Source organism: Hypanus sabinus, chromosome 23 (assembly GCF_030144855.1).
Source record: "Hypanus sabinus isolate sHypSab1 chromosome 23, sHypSab1.hap1, whole genome shotgun sequence".
NCBI lineage: Eukaryota > Metazoa > Chordata > Chondrichthyes > Myliobatiformes > Dasyatidae > Hypanus > Hypanus sabinus.
Genome location: NC_082728.1, coordinates 52,759,683 through 52,783,983, shown reverse-complemented (window position 1 = coordinate 52,783,983; position 24,301 = coordinate 52,759,683). Strand labels below are relative to the sequence as shown.

Here is a 24,301-nt window from a genome sequence, read left to right as displayed (position 1 = left end):
CCAGAGGTTTCCAAAGACAGCAGAATTAAACTCCCCCATCACAGTCTCCAAAAGAATCCTTGACTCCCCTGCCTTTCCCCTTTAATTTATCCAACACTTCACCACATCCACAAGAAACATTTAGGGAGGGAAGGGGTGCCATTAGAGGTTTATAAAATCACCTGAGAGTAGATGAGGCGAAGCAGAATCAGGTTTATTATCACAGAGACATGTTGCAAAGTGTTTTGCACCAGTCAGTGTAGTAATAAAAATCTACAAAAACTTACATTATTAAAAAATAAGCAGTGAAAAAATATCAGGTGATGTTTGTGGGCTCACAGCTCAGGGCGAAACTTAGCTGGCATGGACTTGATGGGCAGAAGGGCCTGTTTCCCCATTGTAAAACTTTTGACTCAATTTCTCCAGCCCTTCTGATGCTCCTACAGGGATGTTTCATGATCAAAAAGCTTCCCCTCTCAAATAAAAGCACAAACAAGCCAAGGCTTACATGATGCCAGCCTATCCCCTGGTTCCTCACACCCATGTATTTTTGCACTACAAATCACTGTGGTAAACATAGAAGATATAACTGCTAAAGTGGCACATGGCACGGTACAAAGACAATGGGATTAACGATTTAAATAATGTCGGCTGAGGGATAGTGATCAGCCAGGACACTGCCGGCTCAGGTTCGTACTTCACTCGGCATTGGAATTATTAAAAGCAATGATCATCTTGAACGCATCTAGCAGAGCAGTGACTGGCTTTCACATTCAGTGACCCGCACATAAAGCCAAGAATTCCAGCTGCCCTCTGAGCCGTTTCACTTTCTCTAATCCATTTTATGATGTCATATCCAGTGCTGGGTTGCTCACTTCAAATCTCACAAACCAGACTGGAACTAGATGTGGTGTTTACTAGAGAAGTAACAAATCCTGGTGTCCATTGGTGTAGCTGAGTTGTGGGTGGATAGGGAGACAGCTTGCTACTTTCCTCTTTCAGAAGGTCATAGGGTGAAATAGGACAGCAAGGGCCAAAGGCTCTGTTACAGGTAACTCTAAACAAAAAAAAAAGCTGGATACTGACAGCCCGTTAAATAGAAAGCATACAGCAAGACCCCCACCCTGGTGTGGTCCCTTGTGTTTATACTGATGCATGCTCTGGGCTGCTGCTTTCTGCTCAATCAGCACAAGTGGAGGAAACAAAATACCGAACATAGCCGTGGCATGTTGCAACCTGACAGTCAGACCGTGGTAATGCTATAACTGAACACAAATCAAAACCAAGGCTGGATGGATTTGTCAAGCAAGAGCTGACTTCCTTCAGAACAGCTTTCCTGTGACGTTAATCTCTGCACACACTCACCTGTCTAACCCTCTTCCCTCCTCTAATATCCCCTCAAGGATGACTCGCTATTACACTCTGGTCCCGAGGCAAGTATGAACCCAATGTGAGACCAGCCCTACAGCCCAGGAAGCTGTTCGACAGGGTGAGTGGACTGGTGGGGGTGGTGTGGAGGATGAGAATAACAAGGCTGGGGACTCCTCTGCCACTTACATTGGGTTTGTGCACTCCCCAGGAAATGAATTTGCACCGGCATCATGAATGCTTCCTCTTTACTTTATGTAACTGTTTTCAGGATTATAAGGAATTACATGGAAGTCACCATCATTGGCTGATCGGCAGGATACAGAGAGTAGGAATAAAGGGATCCTATTCTGGCTGGCTGCCAGTTACCAATGGAATTCCACAGGGGACCGCTGAATTTATGATATATGTCAATGATTTGGACTATGGGACTAATGGATCAGTGGCTAAATTTGATGATAGGTGGATGAGTGGTGGTGTTGAGGAAACAGAGAGCCTGCAGAGAGACTTAGATAGTTTAGGGGAATGGGCAGAGAAGTGGCAAATGAAATACAACATTGGAAAGTGTATGGTCATGCACTTTGGTGGAAGAAATAAACGGGCAGACTATTATTTAGATGGGGAGAGAGTTCAAAATGCGGAGGTGCAAAGGGACTTGGGAGTTCTTGTGCAGGATACCCTAAAGGTTAACCTCCAGGTTGAGTCGGTGGTGAAGACCATGAATGCAATGTTGGCATTCATTTCTAGAGGTATAGAATACAAGAGCAGGAATGTGATGTCGAAGCTCTGTAAGGCACTTGTGAGCCCACACTTAGAGTATTGTGTGCAGTTTTGACCTCCTTATTTTAGAAAGGCTATACTGATATTGGAGAGGGTTCAGAGAAGATTCACAAGAATGATTCCAGAAAAGAAAGGGGTACCATGTGAGGAACGTCTGGCAGTATTCCCTGGAGAATGAGGGGAGGATTTCAGAAACATTCCGAATGTTAAAAGGCCTGAGCAGATTAGATATGGTTAAGTTATTCCCAATGGTAGGGGAGTCTAGGACAAGAGGACATGACTTCAGGATTGAAGGACATCCATTTAGAACAGAGATGTGGAGAAATTACTTTAGTCACAGGGTGGTAAATCTGTGGAATTTGGTGCCATGAACAGCTGTGGAGGCCAAGTCATTGGGTGCATTTAAGGCAGAAATAGATAGGTTCTTGATTAGCCAGGGCATTATGGGGGGAAAGCAGGGGAGTGGGGATGACTGGAAAAATTGGATCAGCCCATGATTGAATGGCGGAGCAGACTCAATGGGCCAAATGGCCTACTTCTGTTCCTATATCTTATGGTCTTATTAGCTACATGTCAATGAGGATGATACAGTTCTTTAAGGAGTCTTTGGGAACATTCTTGAATTATGTCTTCCCTCCGCTTAGTAATTTCTTGCCATATCAGAGCTACGTGCGGTTTGCTTGCTTTGGGAGTCTTGTGCCAACACAATACAGCTAGGCCCTCAACACTAAGGATATCAGTCTAGGAAAAGACTGATGTTCTGTCACTGAATTTTGATGGTTATGTGGAGAGAGCGTTGGTGATAACTCTCCAGTACTGAGGTTCCAAATGTAGACATCTCAGAACTGTACAAGGAGCAGTAGATCACAAACTTCAACCTGAGCTTCAGGTTTTGATCTTCTTACACCTTCTCCTTCAGAAAACCAAAGGCCACACGAATAGCAGTTCACTTTCAATTTCAATAGCCCCCTGTGCCTGTGCTTTGATTGGCTTCCCAAATATGGAATATCATCCATGTTTTCCAGGATCTCCTCATGGATCTCTATGGTTTCCAGCTCTCTGGTGGATTATCTCAGGAGGATAATGGACATTCTGACAGAAATTTTCTTTTACCTAAAGTTCTCTTCCTTTCCCTTCATTTAATTCGAGAGACAGATCATACTGCATAGGAAGAAACAGTGCTGCTGCCCAGTGTCAGAGGTGGCCAGCCCTTTTTCACCCCCAATGATGTGCAGATTTTCACTCAAAGAAACATTTTAAATGTATCCCTGGTCTTTGACCAGGGCCACAGGAAAAAGTTTCTGCCACTTTATTCCCCTTTTTGTAAAGAACTGCTTCTCCATTTGGCTTGCCCCCCCACTGTCTACTGACATACTCCCTGGAGAGACTACCTTGTGCGTGCAAGGCTGGACTTGCACCAGTAGGTTACCTAACAACAGAGTCATCTTTCCGATCATTACATAAGGTGTCTAAGTTAGTGGTTAAAGAGAAAGTGACTCACTGCTCAGAAAAGAGTGAGTCTCCAGACTCCTCACTGGCGTGATTCATCACTGGGACTTAAAGAAACTAGTGTTAGGAACTGGTTATAGGCTCAGGTCGAATTCCTCCACCCACACAAGAGTGATGTCACCCAGACACATCAGCATGGCATTGTGTGCCACCAAGTCTGCTTGATAATATGTCATGACCATCGTCTTCCGAAAATTAGCACAGAGCCAAAGCACTCCCAGGGTCTGGCGTCAAACAATCAACACTCCAGTCACAGGCAGCAAACATCCAACTCAACTGCCCGACTACCAGGCACCTGCACAAATACTACAACAAACATGGCAAAATCAGGCATCACAGTGATGCAGATCAAATGAGATAGGGATACAAACCAATCTTCGTCCACTTGGACACACGTCCCACTCTCGTGCACAGCAGTTAGCACAATGCTATTACAGCTCGGGACGTCAGAGTTCAGTTCCAGCGTCCACTGTAAGAAAGTTTGTAAGTTCTTCCCCTATGTGCATGGGTTTCTTTTGGGTGCTTCCAGTTTCTTCTTACGGTCCAAAGGTGTACTGGTTAGTAGTTTAATAGGTCATTGTAAATTCTCCTGTGATTTGGCTAAGGTCAAATCAGTGGGATGCTGGCCGGCACAGCTCGTTAGGCCAGAAGGGCCTGTTCCAAGGTGCACATCAGAATAAATAAAAATTTAACCCTTGCTTTGCCAATCTTAATAATCAAACTGATAGAGACCATTTATTGGGCTAATAATGATATACTTTGAAAGAGTTTACTGTAGATGAGGTTCTAAATGCTATTTAACCGCAGTGCTATTTTACAGGACACACTTCAGCTAAACTTAGCAAAACAAAGTCCTACAAGACGATTATCTGCAGATACCCGATGAAGGATCAATGTTGTGCAGGTTACCAAGGAGATAATATAGACCCAAGATCACCTATATCAGCCTGGAGAATAGACAGGGACTTTATTTAACATTTCAGTACGTACGGAGACCGACCCCTCAGTCCACACTGAGCATCAAGCATTCTTTCTTTTAATTAAAGAAAATATACTTTATTCACAATAAAATTGTTTACAATAAACCATTCCAAAATTCTGAATAGTTCACAGACATTACCATTACACGCTATACAATTTACCAATTTCAGCCACTCCCATGGCACCCTGTTGATTCATGCTGTACAACCATTGTTGAGGGGTATACTCCCCGTCTCCCAACCCCTCCCACTCCCGCGGGAAAAGAACCCTAAACTATGGTCCTTCCCCACCGGGCCCTTGCAGTGGCTGCACCAAGTTTGAGTGCGTCCCTCAGCACATACTCCTGCAGCCAAGAATGTGCCAGCAGGCAGCATTCTGCCACTGACATCTCCATGTGCTGGTAGACCATCGAGTTTCGGGCCAACCAAAGAGCGTCTTTCACTGAGTTGATGATCTGCCAGCAGCACCAGATGTTTGACTCCATGTGTATCCCTGGGAACAGCCCGTAGAGCAGAGAATCCCCTGTTACGCAGCTGCTGGGGATGAAGCATGACACTAGCCCCTTCATCCTCCTCCACACCTTCTCCACAAACCCATAGTGTGAAAAGAGGTGGGTTACTGATTCCACCCCACTGCAGTCCTCCCGTGGGCAGTGGGATGTGGAGATGATGTTCCGGGCATACAGGAGGGATCTGACTGGGGCGGCCCCTTCCACCACCAGTCAGGTGAGGTCTTGGTGCCTGTTGGCGAGGTCTGGCGATGAGGCATTTTGCCAGATGTACTGGACGGTCTGCTCAGGGAACCACCCCACTGTGTCCATCCAGTTCGTCCTTCTCCTGCAATGCCTGGAGGACATTACATGTTGACCACTTCCTGATGGCCCTGTGGTCAAAGGCATTGTGCTGGAAGAACTTCTCCACGAAGGACAGCAACGTCCAGTTGACTGGGGCATTGCGCGGGAATGGGGCTAGATCTATCCTTCATTCATTTACTCCAAGTCCAGACAGATTCTACCACTAACAGACACAGTAGAGAGAAATTAATGACAAGTTACCTATAGTATGCAAGTCATTGGGATGTGGGAGGAAACCCATGTTGTCACAAGAATATGCAAACTCCACACAGAAAGCTCCAGGTGTCAGGACTGAACCTACGTCATCTGAAGCAGAGGCAGCGTCATTAAAAAAAAGTACCTCCGACAATATTGTAAAGAGAGACCAGCCCCATCGTTTAGTCACGTCTCTGGTCAGGTCAGTCAGTTTCTCGTCTGGTCTGGTCTGGTCAGTTTCTCGTGGGGAGAAAGTGGAACCTCTCCTTATTGCTATCCAAAGGGCTCAGCTGGGATCTGCACCTTCGTAAACAGGACAGAAAACTGGACTCAGCTGCAATGCCCAAGGGGTCAAACATCCTGTGGATGCACATTATTGAGGTTGACAGTGACAAATTACTACTTTAGAGAGATCCCAGAGGGTTGCAGCTATTTAGATAAGGTGTGCCCGGAAGCCAGTCAGTGGTGGTGCCAGGAAGGCGGGGGTCAGAACAATTATGGAGTTAAGACTTTGAGCATGGACTGTACATCATCTTGAATGGAAACTTTTCCACTAAGGAACTGCTTCCTACCCCCAAATTTTCAGGGATTCATCAAATCTCTGAACACTGACAGCCAATCATTGCTGGTGCTGGGCATACTTAGTGCAACATCACATGTGTGTGCTCTGAAGGTAGTCATGCAAAGCTTTTAATTTAGCTGTGCTTGATTAAAGGAAGGAACACCAAATGGAGAACAAGAGCAGAGGATGCTGCACTTCATTGCACCTCGTTTTCCCCTCTTTTGGAAATGTAGATGAGAGAGGGTAACAGGGAAAAAAATACTTCAGGCCTGCCTTTTCCACTGAACTCAAAAGGGAATCGACTATGATGTACCCCACCTTCAAACAAACTCTCAGTTAAAAACATTGTCTCTCAAGATGGCCAGGGCAATTTTGCACTATCAGGCAAACACAGAGAATCATCACCCAATGAAAATGAAATCCAAATATTACTCCTAGAGATGTGGACATCAGATCAAAACCAACACTGATAATGGGCACATAAAGTGAAACCTCCTATCTCAGAAACTTTCTTTTCCCTTGAACAAGGGTCTAGTCATGTCCAGTAAGCAGTCAGGGTACTCATGACTTACCAAGACTATTGCTTAAGGAATGCATCTCGATGACGTTTAAAAGGCATTTAGGCAGATACTTAAATAGACAAGGCACAGAAGGACACAGTAACATTGCAGGCAAGTAGGATTAGTATGATAGGCAAAGAGGTCAATGTGGATGCAATAGGTTGAAAGAATATGAAGTGGGTTGTGAAATCCAGTAACCCTTCAGACAATGGACAATAAACGAGAGACAGGGTCATAGATTACCCTGTTGATAATTCAGAATATAAAGTGTCAATGCAAACTGAAAGAATTCCAAAACAGCCATCCTTCACTTTGATGTCAGAAAACAAACACACAAACCAGATCTAAAAGTTAACCCATTTCTGTTTTCATTTAAGTCTATTTCAAAAGAGAACTGCATTTAAATCTAATTTAAATAAACTGAGGAATCGGGCAGCACAGATCTTGTCCAATCTTGCATCTGAAGGTATCACACTGCATTGTGGTTGGGAAACCAAGCTACACTGGGAACTCGGTTCTAATTACTTTATCAGAAGAGCTATGGAAACAGTTCCAAGCACAATAAAAGCTGAAACAAGCAAGCCAGTCTATTTAGTGTCCACTTCTACTATACACAAACACATCCTGAAAGACATTTCTTGTAATAGTTTCCTCAAACTTTTCCCACTGATGGGGGAGGTGCAGAGTACAACTGGAACTGTAGGTAAGTGTTCCCAAGGATTTCTGTGCTTCACTTGGGAAGTCACAGACACAGACACCTCTGCTCAACTGCCAGCTGGCAGAGAGTTGACCCTTACCAACCAAGATGGTTACTACTGGCTTGAAGGGCCAATTAGAAATCTGACAACACTGATCAAGCACAGGGCTGCACCTAGGTGTATGTCTGGCCATGTGACACAGTGCAACATTCCATTCAAAGGGCAGGATCCAGTGATCTCAAACAGTATCATGAAGCCATCAGGAACTATGGACAACAGTATATGGAGCAAGTTACCAAATGATCCAGAGAGAGCAGTTTTAAAATAAAAAGACATGCAAGTGGAGACTTAAAGGTAGTCACCAAATCCTGGGCAAGGGTGGTGGGCGAGGAGTCAAAACCTTTGATTGTAATGAAGGTTGTCAGTTCGGAAGTGGCTGAGAGGCTTGTGGCTGCTGTGGTCTGTGTGTTAACAGCTTGTGCTCTCAGCACTAATTAGTCAGACAGGGTAAAAGCTGCAATACAAACTCAAGAGATACTTCCTGATTGCTTGGAAAGATGTAGATGCCAAAAGTGCCTCATTATAACTATTCAAGTAGTGTGTCTTGAATTCAAGTAATGCAAAATGCTGCAGTTAAATTTCTGAAGGCGATTCTCTTTTAATTTACATTCTATTAACAATAATTTATTATTCTAATGGAGAGCAGCAAGATCTGGAATTGTGCTCTTCCAGTTAAACTCAAAAGCATAGAGTTAAATGAGAATTCTGCATACCTTGACACTGTTTTATCTCCCCTTGTTCAATCTCTTCCCACCTATGTTCGTGACATTTCTCACACTGAATTTTTTCAATGACTTTAAATTCCCTGGCCCCCACCGCCTTATTTTCACCATGGACGTCCAGTCCCGATATACCTCCGTCCCCCACCAGGACAGTCTTAAAGCTCTTCGCTTCTTTTTGGATTCCAGACATAAACAATTCCCCTCTACCACCACTCTCCTCTGTCTAGTGGAATTAGTTCTTACTCTCAATAATTTCTCCTTTGGCTCCTCCCACTTCCTCCAAACCAAGGGTGTAGCCATGGGCACCCGTATGGGTCCCAGTTATGCCTGCCTTTTTGTTGGTTTTGTGGAACAGTCCATGTTCCAAGTCTATACGGGTATCTGTCCCCCTCTTTTCCTTCGCTACATCAATGACTGCATTGGCGCTGCCTCCTGCATATATGCTGAGCCGTTGACTTCATTAACTTTGCCTGCCCTCCAATTTACCTGGTCCATTTCTGACACCTCCCTCCCCTTTCTTGATCTTTCTGACTCCATCTCTGGAGACGGCTTATATACTGATATCTACTATAAGATAACAGACTCTCACAGCTACCTGGACTATTCCTCTTCCCACCCTGTCTCCTGCAAAAATGCTATCCCCTTCTCACAATTCCTCCATCTCTACCACATCTGCTCTCAGGATGAGGCTTTTCATTCCAGAACGAAGGAGATGTCTTCCTTTTTTAAACAAAGGAACTTCCACCATCAACTCTGCTCTCAAACGCATCTTCCCAATTTCAAATACATCTGCCCTCATCCCACCCGCCTGCCACCCCACTCGGGATAGGGTTCCCACTGTCCTCACCTACCACTCCATCAGCCTCCAGGTCCAACGTATAATTCTCCGTAACTTCCGCCACCTCCCAAAGGATCCCACTACCAAGCACATCTTTCCCTCCCCCCCCTTTCTGCTTTCTGCAGGGATCGCTCCCTACACAACTCCCTTGTCCACTCGTTCCCCCCATCCCTTCCACCAATCTCACTCCTGGCACTTATCCTTGTAAGCGGAACAAGTGCTACACCTGCCCTTACACTTCCTCCCTCACCACCATTCAGGGCCCCAGACAGTCCTTCCAGGTGAGGCGACACTTCACCTGTGAGTTGGCTGGTGTGGTATACTGCGTCCTGTGCTCCCGGTGTGGCCTTTTGTATATTGGTGAGACCTGACACAGACTGGGAGACCGTTTCGCTCAACACCTATGCTCGGTCCACCAGAAAAAGCAGAATCTCCCGGTGGCCACACATTTTAATTCCACGTCCCATTCTGATATGTCTATCCATGGCCTCCTCTACTGTCAAGATGAAGCCACACTCAGGTTGAAGGAACAACATCTTATATACCGGCTGGTAGCCTCCAACCTGATGGCATGAACATTGATTTCTCTAACTTCCATTAATGCCCCTCCTCCCCTTCTTACCCCATCCCTGACATATTTAGTGGGTTTTTTTTCTCTCTCTGCCCATCACTCTACCTGTTCTCCATTTCCCTCTGGTGTCACCCCCCCCCCCAACCTTTCTTTCTCCTGAGGCCTCCCGTCCCATGATCCTTTCCCTTCTCCAGCTCTGTATCACTTTCGCCAATCACTTTCCAGATCTTAGCTTCATCCCACCCCCTCCGATCTTCTTCTATCATTTCGCATTTCCCCCTCCCCCCACTACTTTCAAATCACTTAGTATCTTTCCTTTCAGTTAGTCCTGACAAAGGGTCTCAGCCCGAAATGTCGACAGTGCTTCTCCTTATAGATGCTGCCTGGCCTGCTGTGTTCCACCAGCACTTTGTGTGCATTGTGAGAATTCTAAAGATAAAGTTTCATTTGTCACATGTACACTGAAACATAAAAACATACAGTGAAATGTATCGTACTGCGTCAACTACCAACAGCCCAATGCATGTTGGAAGAAACACTCAAGTGCCACCAGGATGCTGGCGCCAAGATAGCACATCCACAAGTTACTAATCTTAACCTGCACAGTCATGGGGAAAACACACAAGCTCCTTACAAACAATGGCAGGAATTGAACCCCGATCACTGATGTTGTAGAGAATTACGCCAACCACTAATCTACCAATTTGCCCAATTAGACTAGACTAGAGCGCCTGTCACACAGGAAAATACCCAAGGTGTATTAACGAAAGTTAAACAAGGGCATTGCCTGAGGAGATACTAGAACTGGTATCTCCTCAAACACTTGATTGAAGGTGTAGGTTTTAGGGAAGACAGAGACACGAGACTGGACATACTGTAATCTAGAGCACAAGTGATATGCTAGAGGAAACCTTTAGGCAATGCTCACAAGCAGAATCAGATTTAATCCCACTGGCATATGTCATGAAATGTGTTGTTTTGCAGCAGCAGTACATTGCAATGCATAATAAATGACAATGCATATACAAAAAAAGATAATTAAATTAAATAACAGCAAAAAAATATAGTATCCATGGGTTGATTGTCCATTCATAAATTTATTGGCAGAAGGGAAGGAGCTGTTCCTGAAACGTTAAATGTGTGTCTTCTTGCTCCTGTACCTCTTCCTTGACGGTAACAAATAGAAGAGGGCACGTTACAACTTTCTGCAGCTTATTCTGGCCCTGTGCAGTGGCTCCTCCATTTCAGGCAGTGATGCAACCAGTTAGAATTCTCTCTACAGTACATCTGAAGAAATTTGCAAGCGTCTTTAGCAATATACCAATTCCCCTCAAACTTCTAATGAACTATAGCTGCTGTCATGCCATCTTTGTAATTACATCAATATGTTGGGCCCAGGATAGATTCTCAGATGTTGACACCCAGCAACTTGAAACTGCTCACCCTTTCCCCCACTGATGCCTCAATGAGGACTGATGTGGGTCTGAAATCCACAATGAATTCCTTAGTCTTACCAATGTTGGGTAATGGCTGTTGATGTGACATCACTCAACCAGCTGATCTATCTCACTCCTGTACACCTCATCACCATCTAAAATTCAACAGTTTTGTAGATGGTATTTGAGCTGTGCCTAGCCACACAATCATGGGTGTAGAGAGCGTAGAGCAGTGGGCTAAATACACTTCTGAGGTGCACCAGTGTTAATTGTCAGTGAGGGGATGTTAATTCTGATCCACACTGACTGTGGTCTCTCGGTATGGAAGTCAAGGATCCAGTTGCAGAGGGAATGAAGAAGCCCAGGTTTTGGAGCTTGTGAATCAGAACCGAAGGCATGATTGTGTTGAACATTGAGCTGTAGCTAATAAACAGCAGTCTGACGTGGGTACTGCTACTGTCCAAATGATCCAACATCAAGTAGAGAGCCAGTGAAATTGCATCCGCTGCAGACCTATTGTAGTGAAAAGCAAACTGCAGCGGGTCCAAGCCCTTCTTGGACAGGAGTCAATTCATCGTAGTAGATGAACACCACTGGGTGAAGTGTTTTAGGAAGAAATTCCAAAGCTGAGATCCTAGGCAGTTAAAGGGATGAGCACAACACAGCAAAAATAAATTCAGGTGTATAAGAGACCAGAAGCTGTGAAGCATAGGTTTCTTGGTGGGTTAGAACACAGAGGTTAAGAACAGACAGCAATGGACCAAGGGTTTCCAGGTTTCCAGGTTTCTAGGTTGATAGCCGAATGCGTGCAGCCACAGAAGGCAGATTTCATGGAGAAATTTAGGAAGGAAGTCAACTAAAGGTTCATCAATGGACAAACTTAGCTCTTCCAGCAGGAGGCTGGACATTGAGAGTAATGAGGAGATAAAGCAATGGAAGAATTTGGCATTAACCACACTACTAAAATCAGTGAATACCATCTTTATCTTTACTAATATCACTGCACCAATCAGCTGTCCAAGAATATACAAAATTCAAGCTATATAAAAAAAAATCAATTCCACCCCCCCCCCCCAAATGAACAGTTAGCATAACCCTCATGACCTCAGTTATGGGCTCCATCACAACTGCAGATACTTTTCCTGTTGTACTTCAATCCATTACTCCTATCATACAAGACAGCATCAACCTCAGTGTTGGCAACGTTGGAAGTGAGACACTAGAGCAGTGGATGAGTTTCCTCAAATCGACCACAAAGACAAATAGCAAACTGCAAACGACCAAACAATCTGCTGGAGGAACTCAGCAGGTAAAGCAGCATCTGCGGGAGGAAAGGAACTTCTGACATTTCACATGAAAGCCTTGTTTGAGTGCCAGCTTAGCTGACCTCATGCAGGCAAATGGTTAAAAGAATTTAATGGGAGTTACTGGGCACATGTGGGAGATAATAAGCGAACAGCATGCAAAGGAAAACAGAGGGGAGAATGTGTTAGCTCTGCTGGGGCCAGCAGGGACACAGTGGGCCTTGCATCATCATGATAACATTCTACCCAAGCCCAACAGCTTGCACTGGTTTAGAGAAAATAAGTTCCTATAGCAGATTATGCATTGCTCCAGATTCCAGTATCTATAGTTTCTTGTACCTCAACTGCAAATCACATGCTGATTCTAAGCCATGAGACAGCAATATAATTTAGGGAGAACCACTAGGAATTAGAAAAATACAGGATGTTAATTTGAAGCCAAAAAAGGGAGATTGGCAAAACTTTTCTGGTCCAATGTGTCTAGTTACAGCAATGGGGTATCTGGCCCAATGAGCTTAGCATTACTGAACAAACCAATTTTTCATTCAATTGACATCAGTACAGTTGATATTTTTAACATAACTCATTTCTGACAAACAATTATCAAGTATGCATTCACAATTAAGATGAACCTCTTACAAGTCTTATTGCTGACTTCTGCACAAGATCCAAGTGTTACTCAGAAGACTGCTGTGTAGATTCCAATCTGAAAGGTAGTACCTCTGGCAGTGCTGTTCTCTTTTCCCTGCCTTGGAGTCACACAACATAGAACAGGTCCCTCAACCCACCATGGCCAGACTAAGTTTCTAGCCCATCCATACTGATTTCAATTCCCACATTAGATCTGGATCCTTCTGTGCCCTGCCTTCAAGTTAAGTACCTCTTAAGGTAGTGAGCATCAGATTACATTGTGCACTAGTCTCTGAGGGGAGGTTCAAACCAACTACAATGACAGACCAAGGCTGAAACTAGAGTAAAGATACTTGAACTGGAGATAATCACCCTTGTGACTTATAGATGCACCAAATGTCCTTCATACTGTAACTCATTGTCTCCTGTGCAGTATCCACTACACTATTGACACTAACATCCATGTGAACAGCTGTCCAAATTCAATGGGCTGGGTACTCTGACCTAATCAATTACAACTGGACTCCGGTGAAAGATGCTGTCCCTCCATTACAGTAATATCCCTAACTTTGAAGTCATTCACTGGCTGTAAACTACTCTGGGTCAGCAAAAATGCTAGAAGCAACCTCCAACTGCATTTAAGAGATCACTCAATGAGTGGTACTTGGCAGTCAAGTATTCACTCAAAATGGAAATAAAGAAAGCAAACTGAAGTCAACCAAATTCACTTTAGCCCTTGTTGCTCATGTTTCCCCAGCCATGTCTTACCAGTTTGGTTTACATTAGCCCTAGCTTCCACGAACAAGTTCCTGACAGTTCAGCCTAAATGTCTGTTCATACCATGAGAAATAATTCCCAACACCTGATTACGCAGCTTGTACTTACATAGCCTTCAGTGTGGGGGGGGGGGGGGGGGGTGTTCAGCAGAACCTAAACAGGGATGGTTGGGGGGGGGGGGGGGGAGAAGAGTCTGGCAGAGTCAGAGAAAAAGGCGTCTGTTTGCACATTTAAGAGCTTACTCTTTTAAAGAGCTCTGGTCAGTTTCATGGACAAAAATCAAGTTTACAGCCTCAGTAGTGGTGCAGCATTTACAGCTCCTGAATCAGAGTTCCAGAGACGCAGCTCAATCTGACCTCAAGAGACCATTTGTGCAGAGTTTGCACTTTCCCTGGTGAGTGTCTGCTGAATTCCTCCCACTTCGCAAAGACTTGTTGGTAGGTTAACAGACCACTGTTAGTTACCCCTTAGTGTACAGATATGGCAAAAGAAAGCAAAGGGGAGTGTTGGGCACACTCGGGAGACAAGAAGCTGAGAGCACGCAGGGAAATGGAGAAGAATGGGATTGCTCTGTTAGGAGCCAGCACGAATGTGATGGTTCAAATGGCCTCCCAACGTTATTATATCTGAGCCGAGCAGTTTGTGGTAGTCTACAGAAAAAAAGGAACCAATGTGAATAAAATGTTAAGAGCACTGATCTTTCAGATGTCAGTTGCAAATGGGGACAGGGAAGGGTGCTCATACGGAGGTTAACTGAGCACTACTGCAGTAAAAGATAATTCTTCTATCCTCATATCATAATTCTCATCATTGTGTTCTGATTTCCCTGCAGGCTTGCCTTCTCCACATCTTGACTGCTCCCTTCAGACTATAAGGTAACCAATCTTCATCAACCCTATGTTCAAGAGACCACCTCTGACATCTGTACTTTCAGCTACCTGGGTCTCAAACCCTGTGGCCACTTCATCTCTACCACTCGCTCCTTGAAATTCACCACTAAACAAGCAAGCTGTTGGTCAGAGGAGCAGTAGGGTACAAATGTGAGACCTCTGCTGAGGAAAGACCGTTCTGCATTAGAAAGGGGAGTGGTGGTACAAACAAAGCAGGGTTCTGAGCTGGGATCGGAATAGGGAAGAAAGTTGGGTTCGCTCTGCATTGATTATTTTTAATACAGATGGGTGTTAAATTTTGCTGGATAATCACACCTGGGCTTCACCTTGGCAAACTGTATACGTTATGGCAAGATATAGAAATGCAAGCTATTGTTTTTAACACTTTCATCAACATATGCCAAATCCCCGTAGGTACAAGATTAATAGGGTTAAAGATTTGGTTATGTGCCAAAGATAATGAAACAATTAAAGACAGGATGCTAACTGGTTTTAGCACGAGGCCAAGTGGGGCCTTCATGGGACAGTTATCACATAGAATAACCAGTCATTTCTCTCTTCGGATCTACTTTGTAAAAGTTTAAAAGGTTCTCACTGAGCTGGAGTTTACAAAGAACAAGGATCTTGACTCAAACTGGTGCAAACCTTACCCTTTCTCCCCACAGAGACCACAGCTGAGGTCATGGAGTGGCGATGAGGAACCTGCACAGCTCAAGGCTGTCCGAGAGTTACTGGGAAGAACACAACAGGAAATAACTTCGCCTCAGTCCTGGGCAGAACACAGTAACAGCCTCTGTGCCAGAGACCTGGCTTCCATTCTGACCTCAGGCACGCATTAGATGGTCCAGTTTAATCCCACTGGTTGAATTCCAATAACAGATACCTGGTAGAAGATGAGAAAATGGGGATGCAGGAAGACTAAAATAGGATTTAATGGAGGGCAAGCATAAATGGGAATCTGATGGTTGATTCAGTGGGCTAAATGGCCTATTTCTGTTCTCTCTGACCATGAAAGGGGGAATATAGAGTGATAGTGTTATTTGTAGATGGTGGGAAGGAACTAAAGGGACTCAAAGTGGAGATTCAACAGCTGGTGTTATGTGCCTGACCTGGTGTTCATGCCAAGGGACTTACAAATCAAAAACGTTCAATGCCACTGAATCACCTGCGGCTTGTTCATCCCACCACTTTTATCCTGGCTTCCGTCCCTTCCTGGTGAAGGGTCTCAAATCAACCCTAAGAGTCGACTGCTGAATTCCTCCAGTATTTTGTGCGTGTTCCTCAATACTACGGTGTTGGATTCATCTTACATTTCACCCTTGCCTCTGACTTGCTTTACCACCGATTGTCCCGGAACAGGTCCAATCAAAAGCTGCACACCGCTATAATTCAACGAACCCCAGTCAGACCAGACACTGCGCAAGTTTATTTGGGGAAAACAAACACACAGATCCTCCTTATTCGCCATGGTACCAACTACAAAAGCGCGCTCTTCTGCAAACTCTCTGCAAATGTATGCAACAAGAACGGCAGAAAACTTGAAGATGAGACTCGCAGGTTTGTTCTGCCCGCTAAGTATCGGTTTACTTACTGTTTTTCGAAGCCTTGATCTTGGCCAACAACTTCTGTGCAGACGGCATGTCGCCGTTCTTCGCAGCCAGCACCAGCTCCTGTTCTCTCCCCATGTTTGGACAATCAGCGTGTGCGTCCTCGCACTCCCTTGGTTACATTGTGTTGACTATAGGTCACCGAGACGGCCAACCACATTCAAAATCCTTTCCCCGATCTTCGCAGCCCAGCAAAAGTGGCAGTGATCAATTCGGGTCAACTGCAGGTTGAAGCTCCGCACCTTCCGTGAAGTATTATTTCCCAGGCAGAGAAGGTTGGACCGGGACTCGCCGCTCTGCCTCTCCCGCCTCCTGGATCCAGGGAATGTTTAACCCATGCCGTGCCGTGGTCCCACCAGATAATGAGCGGCCAACAGCTCACAGCCTGGAGAAGGGGAGACAAAACACACACTAATAAGTTAATCACTTTGCGGGTGTTGCTCTGGATTTCCAGTATCTGCAAGATCTCTTCTATCAATAAATTCATCGCCCGCCTCCGGTCCAATGAAATAACTTTCGTCATTTCTTGTGAGTTTTCTCGACGCCAACAACGCGACCCCCTGACCACCCGCCGCCTGCCTGTCTGCACACCTGCGCCGGGTACAAAGAGCGACGAAGCTCAGCCAGTGAAACTGTGCCAGTTCATAGACCCACCAAAAACCCACCCCGGCTGTGCCAAGGATAAGCGGCGCCGAAGGTCATCCACACCGGGAACCCCCCCCCCCCCACCAAAGGCAAACATACCCACCCCCTATGGGACACATCGCCAGGACTTTGGGAAAGATTCCCACCTTCTAACCAATGTACCCACCACCACTACCACCCTTCCCTCACGGATCCTGGACAAACACCCCCCCCCTCTCCGGGACAGACACAAACAACACCCATCCCCCTCTCCGAAACCCTGGGAAAGTTAACAGGAACATAACCCCCACGTCCCGGAGGCAACCCTAGGAGCACCTTCATCAGCTAGAAACCCCGCCGGGAACACATCCCGAGACCCCCAGTCAACCACAACCCCCACCGGGTACACCTCCCGAGAGACCCAGTGCCCCGACCCCACCGCGAACACTTTGGCCGTCTCCCAGGGACACGCGAAAAACCAGCAATCCGTCCTCCAGTTCGGCGGCAGGCATCCGAGCTCGGATCCCGGGGATTCACCCCAACCAGACAGAGGGGGCAGGGTCACCGGGTAGGAGCCGGCAGAGCGACTCCTGAAGTCGGTGCGGCGTGGGTTCGGATCACAGCCCAGTGCCGGGAAAAGTGGTAGGGGGCGGGGTGGGGGGATAAAAAGTAGTTAAGCAGATCAACACGGCAACAACTCACCCGGAGACCCGACCAGTAACACGTTAAAGCCGTCCCAATCTACCGGGAGTCCGACCCAACTCAGCAGCACAGATAACTCGAGCTCCCAGGAGCGAGAGGCAGAGGCCAATCCTCTGGTCGGCCGGCAGTCTCTGTGCCGTGCCTCTGAGGTTACAAGTCAGCCAACATTACGGATCAGCGCGCCGCCGCCGACAATATGCTCCCAGAGCAGCCGAATTCCACCCCGGACTCTCACACATTAGCACCTGCATAGCGAGGAAGCGGACGGAACTGCCCTCCCCCTCCCGGCTCCACTGCTCACTCCAGTCGCATTGGACCGAGCTCCCATCAATCACTTGCATTTCACGAAACGGGAGATGTACACATTGGCACCCGCCTCGTCGTGTTTGTATAACAATTATGTTAATAGACTGAATTTCAAAATGTATTTGCTTGGGCCATGTTGTTTCTCTTTTAAGGTCATTGAATTAGTCATTCTATATTAACCCCATTTGGGTAATGCTGTGCTAATTTTCACTGTGGGTGGCTCATTACAGAAGTTATGATGTTCTTTTGAGCTTCATAATCAGGTTTAATATCACCGGCATATGTCGTGAAATTCGTTAACTTTACGGCACAGTGCAATGAAATACATAATAAATAAAGAAAAAAAACTGAACTACAGTAAATATATATATATATCTGAAATAAATAGTTCAGTTAAAATAAGGACTGCAAAAAAAATGTAAAAGTAGTGAGGTAGAGTTCAGGAGTTCAATGTCCATTTAGAAATCGGATGGCAGAAGGGAGGAAGCTGCTTCTTTGCCTCTTTTCCGACGGTAGTAATGAGAAGAGAACATGTCCTGGGTGATGGGGGTCCTTAATGATGTATACTGCCTTCCCAAGGCACTGCTCCTTGGATGATAATACGGGGGCTGGTACCCATGATGAACCTGACTAATTTTACTCGTTTCTGTAACTTACTTCGACCTTGTGCAGTCGCAACCTCCGCCCCCACCATACCAGACGAGGCGATGCAGCCAGTCAGAATGCTCTCCACGGTACATTTATTAAGTTTTCGAGTGTTTTAGTTGACAAACCAAATCTCCTTAAACTCCGAATAAAATGTAGTCGCTTAGTGTCCTTTCTTTTAACTGCTTATTGTCATCCCACATAAGGCATCCAGCTCCTGTGAAGCTAGACTAAAGCAAGACTTTTTTAAAAAATTATAAATGGGTAGTAAAATGAAACTGCTGGGGATCCTCAGTCGGTCAGGCTGCATATGTAGAGAGAAAACACGTTTAGATTTGGAAGTTCATTTCAAACTGCTACCTGGTGGCATGGAGTTCACTCACTCACATTCACCCACATTAGCTATATTCACTGATCTACATTGGTTCCTAGACTTAATTACAAATTACCTTATTAGTCAAATCTATTAATTGTTGGTGAAATTGGTTTCTCCCTCACCTCACCAATCCTGCACACCAGTTTAACAATGGACAATGAGTTTGCTTGACTTGCAAATGATCTGTTCACCTTTAATGTAAATACTTGTGGTTCACAGGCAAGGGAATCAAGCTGAGAGAACTATTGTGTGCAGTACCCGGTACCAAAACCAGGCCCTACTGCCTAAGGGTTTCAGCTCGAAACATTGACTGTACTTTTTTCTACAGATGCTGCCTGGCCTGCCGAGTTCCTCCAGCATTTTGTGTGTACAGTATTCCTTCCTGCCCTGGAGTCAGGCTCATGGAGTTTCATTAGATTGAGTCCCAGGATGACAGATTGGGAGAGACTGGTCTGTACCGGTAAGAATTTCGATCCTGTAAGGTGACTTCTTTAATATACTGTACATCAGACTGGAAGGGAATTACAGGAGGTGTGCTACAATGGCCTTTCTTCAGCTGGAGAGTTCAGAGTGTAGGTGCATAGGCTCAGGGTACAGCAAAGCAGAGACAAGAAGTTCCAGAGTGTTGTAAATTCTCCCCTTCAAAAGGTGCTTACTCTGTGAATGTATGCAAGGTGGAGGCTGATAAGTTTTTTTTTGCACATTGAAGGAATTAGAAGATGTGGTGAAGGTAAAATAACCTTGTGGAATTTATGATCTTAATGAAAGGCGAGGAAGTACTGAGGGGATGTATGACCTATTCCTGCTTCTGTTCTTATGGCAGTATTTAAAAATATGGTTGTAAGAAACAGATGCCAGAGTATTTCCTGTTGCTACCTGTAAGGAGTTTGTACGTTCTCCCTCTGATCACCCTGGTTTCCTCTAACAGTCATTGTCCTGTGATGATGGCATGTATTGAAACAAGCAGGTGCAGGTTCAACGGGGATGTGAGGGTTAAGTTTTTTTTACTCAGAGACTGTTGGATCACTGGAACGCGCTGTCTGGTATGGTGGTAGAGGCAAATGGTGGTAGTGGCAGTATTGAACCCATATTGCACTGTCTCAGTACTTTTACAGTTGTGTGCCGTAGCACTTTTTATTCGCAGTTATTTTGTAAATAACATTATTCTTTGTGTTTCTGGTTAGATGCTAACTGTATTTCATTGGCTTTGTATCTGTACCTCAGCACAATGACAATAAAGTTGAATCTAATCTAATCTAAAATACATTAGAGGCTTTTAAGAGAAGTTAAGATCAGCACATGAATATGAGAAAGGTGGAGGGATATTGACATTGTGTAGGTAGGAGGGATTTATTTTAGGGTGTTGTTAGGGCATTGTACCTGGTTCAGCACTACATCGTGGGCTGGGCCGAGTGGCCTGTTCCAGCACTATTGTTTTTTGTTCAATGTTCTATTAGGCTAGGATTCGATTGGGCATTTGCTGGGCAATGTGGCTCAAGGGGCTGGAAAGGCCTGTTTTGCATTGTATCTCAATAAATCAGTAAATTTACTCTATCTTGGTTTGAATGGAGATAATTCCAGAATTGACCCTGTGATTAATAGTGAGAAGATAGGGATTAGGCTGCAAGAAGATACAGTTGGTTGGGTCAGTTGGGCAGATAAGTAGCAAATAGAACTTCATGTAGACAGATGTGAGGTAATCCAGAGATGAACAAGGTAATGCATTGGGAAAACATAACAAGGAACAAGGATACGGAATAAAATTATGTTTAATAGCAAGAAGGAACAGAGGACCTTGCAAAGTGTGTTCTTTGGCAGCAGGACAGGTCAGTAAGGCTGTTGAAACAACTCAAAGAATTTCCTTTTTCAGACAAAGCGTAAAATGTAAGTACACAAGGAGTTTTGTTCAGAATGATATTACAACTCTAGTAAAGGCCACATCATCATTTTTAGACACCACATTAGAGAACAATGTAATTGCACTGGTGAGGGCACAGAGTAGATTTCTGAGGATAATCGCAAGGGTGGAAAATTTTAACCATCTGGGTCATTCTCTTCAGAACAAGGGACACTGATAAGGTGAAATAACTGAGGTGTGCACAATTATGAGGGGCATAGATGGAATAAATGGAAAGAACCCATTGCTGAGCAGAAGGTTCGAACACCGAGAAGCAGAGGAATTGTTGGGAGGAGGAGAGAACTGAGGGAAAAGGTTCATGCAGACAGTGGAGCATTCTGGAATTCTTTGCCTGAAAGGACAATGAAGGACAGAATCTTTATTACAATTAACGAGCAGTTGAACATAGAGCTGACAAGCCATGAACTGCAGGGCTACAGATCTGGGAGGTCAGATTAGGGTGAGTTGTTTTTTGACAAACATGTAGACAATGGTAATTTTTCTGTGATTCTATGATTACATAGCTGGAGTCTGGCTTTGCCCTACTCATATAGGGAGTGATGTAGCTGTAGTGTCCTAAACCACAGAGAAGTTCTCTTTGTTTCAGCAGACTGAGCTGGCATTGAAAAGAGGAACCTTAATGCAGAGTCCATTCATTCCTACTCTTTATGAGAAAAATCCAAACTAATCTCACAAATGAGATATGTGATCGTCACAAACAAGAGAAAATCTGCAGATGCTGGAAATCCAAGCAACACACACAAAAAGTTGGAGGAACTCAGCAGGTCAGGCAGCTTCTACTATATGGAAAAAAAGTACAGCCAAAGTTTCAGGCCAAGACCCTTTGGCAGGCTCCAGGCATCTTTGTGAGATAGGTGATGGCTGCTGTTCAGATTTTGATGCTCACTCAGCCCCAGTGGAGCTTTTCCACCAACAGCAAAGGACACCAAATTAACTGGTTTAGCAATTTTTGTTTTGGCCTAAATTGACCATCCTTGACACATCACACCACTCACCATTGTTGAAATCATGGAGAGAAATTAGTTCCTAGAGTGTGGTAGTGTTCGCTCAACTGGCATTTCCCTTCATGCTGAATAATTGCATCATGTTGAAAAGTTATGTGTGTGTTAGATGCTAATAGTCTCACCTTCACTCTGAGTCAGAAGGTTTTAGATTTACTTCACATTCCCAAAGAACTGTAAACCAGTGAAGTATTTTTGAAGAGTAGGATGAACATAGCAAGATTGATACAAGGCATTTTAGGGATCTTGTCATGTTTCCCAATATTACAGAAAGTTGCAGCTGATTGATGGGTAACTATTGGCCAAGGCACCCTGCACTTTGAAAGAAGTCAAGAGTATTTGTTGTACCCCTCTGAGTCATCACATAAGTGCTTGGTTTAGTGTCATTCCTGGCAGATGGACCTTCTGTCATACAGCTTACCAACAGTGCTCTGGGTTGAAACATGATTAAAGAGCTCAGTGGTTCTCTAATTAAAGATCTAACCTATGATATCAAACAATTCATAGCTTGCTGTACAACTCACCATAACCTTGCTTGTTGTCAATCCATAGTACAGCTTTGTGAATTGTCTTTAATGTCTGTAACCCAACACTTAACTGTGCTCTGTAAACATGAGTCTGGGAGTGCCTCATCCCATATTATATGAGAACCCTAAGCGGACTCAGGCCTATTTAAGCTTCTTATATATGAAACCCCCTTTTACCAGGCGTCTCTAGAGATGCGGCTCGTTAGCCCTTCACTAGCAGCCACTAGACTCAGTGGTGAGAAAACCACCTTTCGCAAACTCCATACATCTAGGGTCAGTGTGACTTGGGTCCCACCAACACCAGGAAGCTGGGATGTTTTGACAACCCGAACGCTGATCTGTGTAAATACTGCCCCTGTACAATTAGCCATTGGCTAGAAATACTGCCTACAATTATAAAGGAAGTATATTTACAAATGTCAGCTTTATCAAGCAGTTAATAAAAAAAGAAAAGGGAAAAAAATAAAAAGCCAGTTAACCCAGTCCAAATGTGCACATCAGTTGGAGCTCATCTTGAAGTTGTCTTTAACTCACGCACTGAACCCGTGGTCTGCACGAAAGCATTTAACACCTTCTGAATGTCGCTCGAAATCCATCTTGAACAAATGGGTGTCCTTCTTCATTGAAGCTGTTCATCTGAACAAGCACCTCGTGCAACAGGAATGGAACCCTCAGGCATCTTCCCTCCTGTCTTCTCCCAGCTCCCCCAAAAAGACCTCAACCCACACCAGTGTCCGTCACCAAAATGTCCAGCATTCTCTAGAACCTCCTCTCAATTCCACCATTCTGATTGGTTGACATAATGTTCTTAAGTTGAACCACATAGGTCCTTATCTCTAGCTCGAACTTAATTTAGCAGAACAGACTGCTCTTGCAAAACTGCTAAAATGAAATATCTACAGCATAGCAGTAAAAAATCTTAACCAGGGCATTACATATAATATGGGGTCAGTATGAGGAATACAGACAGCTCAGGAAACCAAAAGTAGGAGGTTTTACCTGGAGAAGTGAAATGTACTATCACAGCACTGCCTATTAAGTACAAAGTACTGCCTATAAGTACTGCCTATTGCAATCTCTCAGGTCCACTTTGACCCTTACACATGAGTGGCATTTCAAGATCAAATTAATCAAAGAACATGAATTATATGAAGAATATTTTATTCAGTTTAACTTTACATAAATCTGTTACAGAAAAAGAAATATAAAAGTTTTTGGGGTTTTTTTGAAAACACCTCATTAAGCAAAAATTTCCCCAGGATGATAATATCCACTGACTTTTCTCTGCAGGGAAGCCCACAGTTCATAGGAAGATGAGAGACATGGAAATGAGATAATACAGATTTGATCTTGACAGATTGCTTTCTACACATGACATTAGCATAATCACAGCAGGACTGCAGCTGTAATGTTCCACAGAGTATTTAATCATCGCTGGCTGAGATTATGCTGATATATTGGCAAGATGGCGCCAGTGAACAACACGACCAATGGAGATGTCCTGCAGAGAGTTCACAAAACTACTTCTTTTATTTCTTGTACTTCTTTTAAATATGATTCCACTACTAAGATGCTTGCAATTGGAAGCTGTGATTCATATTTTGATGGTGTGTTTTTGAGCCAATTGAGCAATCTAGTGTTTTGCTGTCTCCAAGGGAGCTCAGTGAGGCTTGGAGAAGAATGTGTTGCCTGGAGTCGGGGAGCGAGCCCACGGTCAATTCTGTTGCTTCTCTCTGATTGAGGTGTTGAGCAAGCTTTAAGTTAGCAAGGACGAGAGCAGAGGACAGGTGGGTGTTTGGCTCCAACTGCCTGCATTTGACTGGTCTTCCTCTCCCTCTCACTAACCACTGTCGGAGGAAAGTGCAGGAGTTGGGATGTATGG

At 44.6% G+C, this 24,301-nt stretch overlaps 1 protein-coding gene and 1 long non-coding RNA gene across 3 annotated transcripts in view; one reads left to right on the top strand and one right to left on the bottom strand.

The window, feature by feature from the left end:
* LOC132380192 (caskin-2-like) overlaps positions 1 to 17,924 on the bottom strand; it is a 287,298-nt gene extending 269,374 nt beyond the window's left edge. The window contains exons 1-2 of the mRNA XM_059948876.1: positions 17,647 to 17,924; positions 16,305 to 16,705 (exon numbers count right to left, since the gene is read on the bottom strand). Coding sequence (XP_059804859.1) covers positions 16,305 to 16,398 — 94 coding nt within the window. The 5' untranslated portion in view covers positions 16,399 to 16,705; positions 17,647 to 17,924. The remainder of the gene's footprint in view (positions 1 to 16,304; positions 16,706 to 17,646) is intronic.
* Positions 16,719 to 24,301, top strand: part of LOC132380194 (uncharacterized) — a 69,245-nt gene continuing 61,662 nt past the window's right edge. The window contains exons 1-2 of one of the 2 annotated variants that reach the window (XR_009507695.1): positions 16,719 to 16,848; positions 19,302 to 19,433. This is a non-coding gene — a long non-coding RNA (uncharacterized LOC132380194). Of the gene's footprint in view, positions 16,849 to 18,470; positions 18,687 to 19,301; positions 19,434 to 24,301 lie in introns of those variants that run through there. The other variant, XR_009507694.1, reaches the window with a different exon arrangement.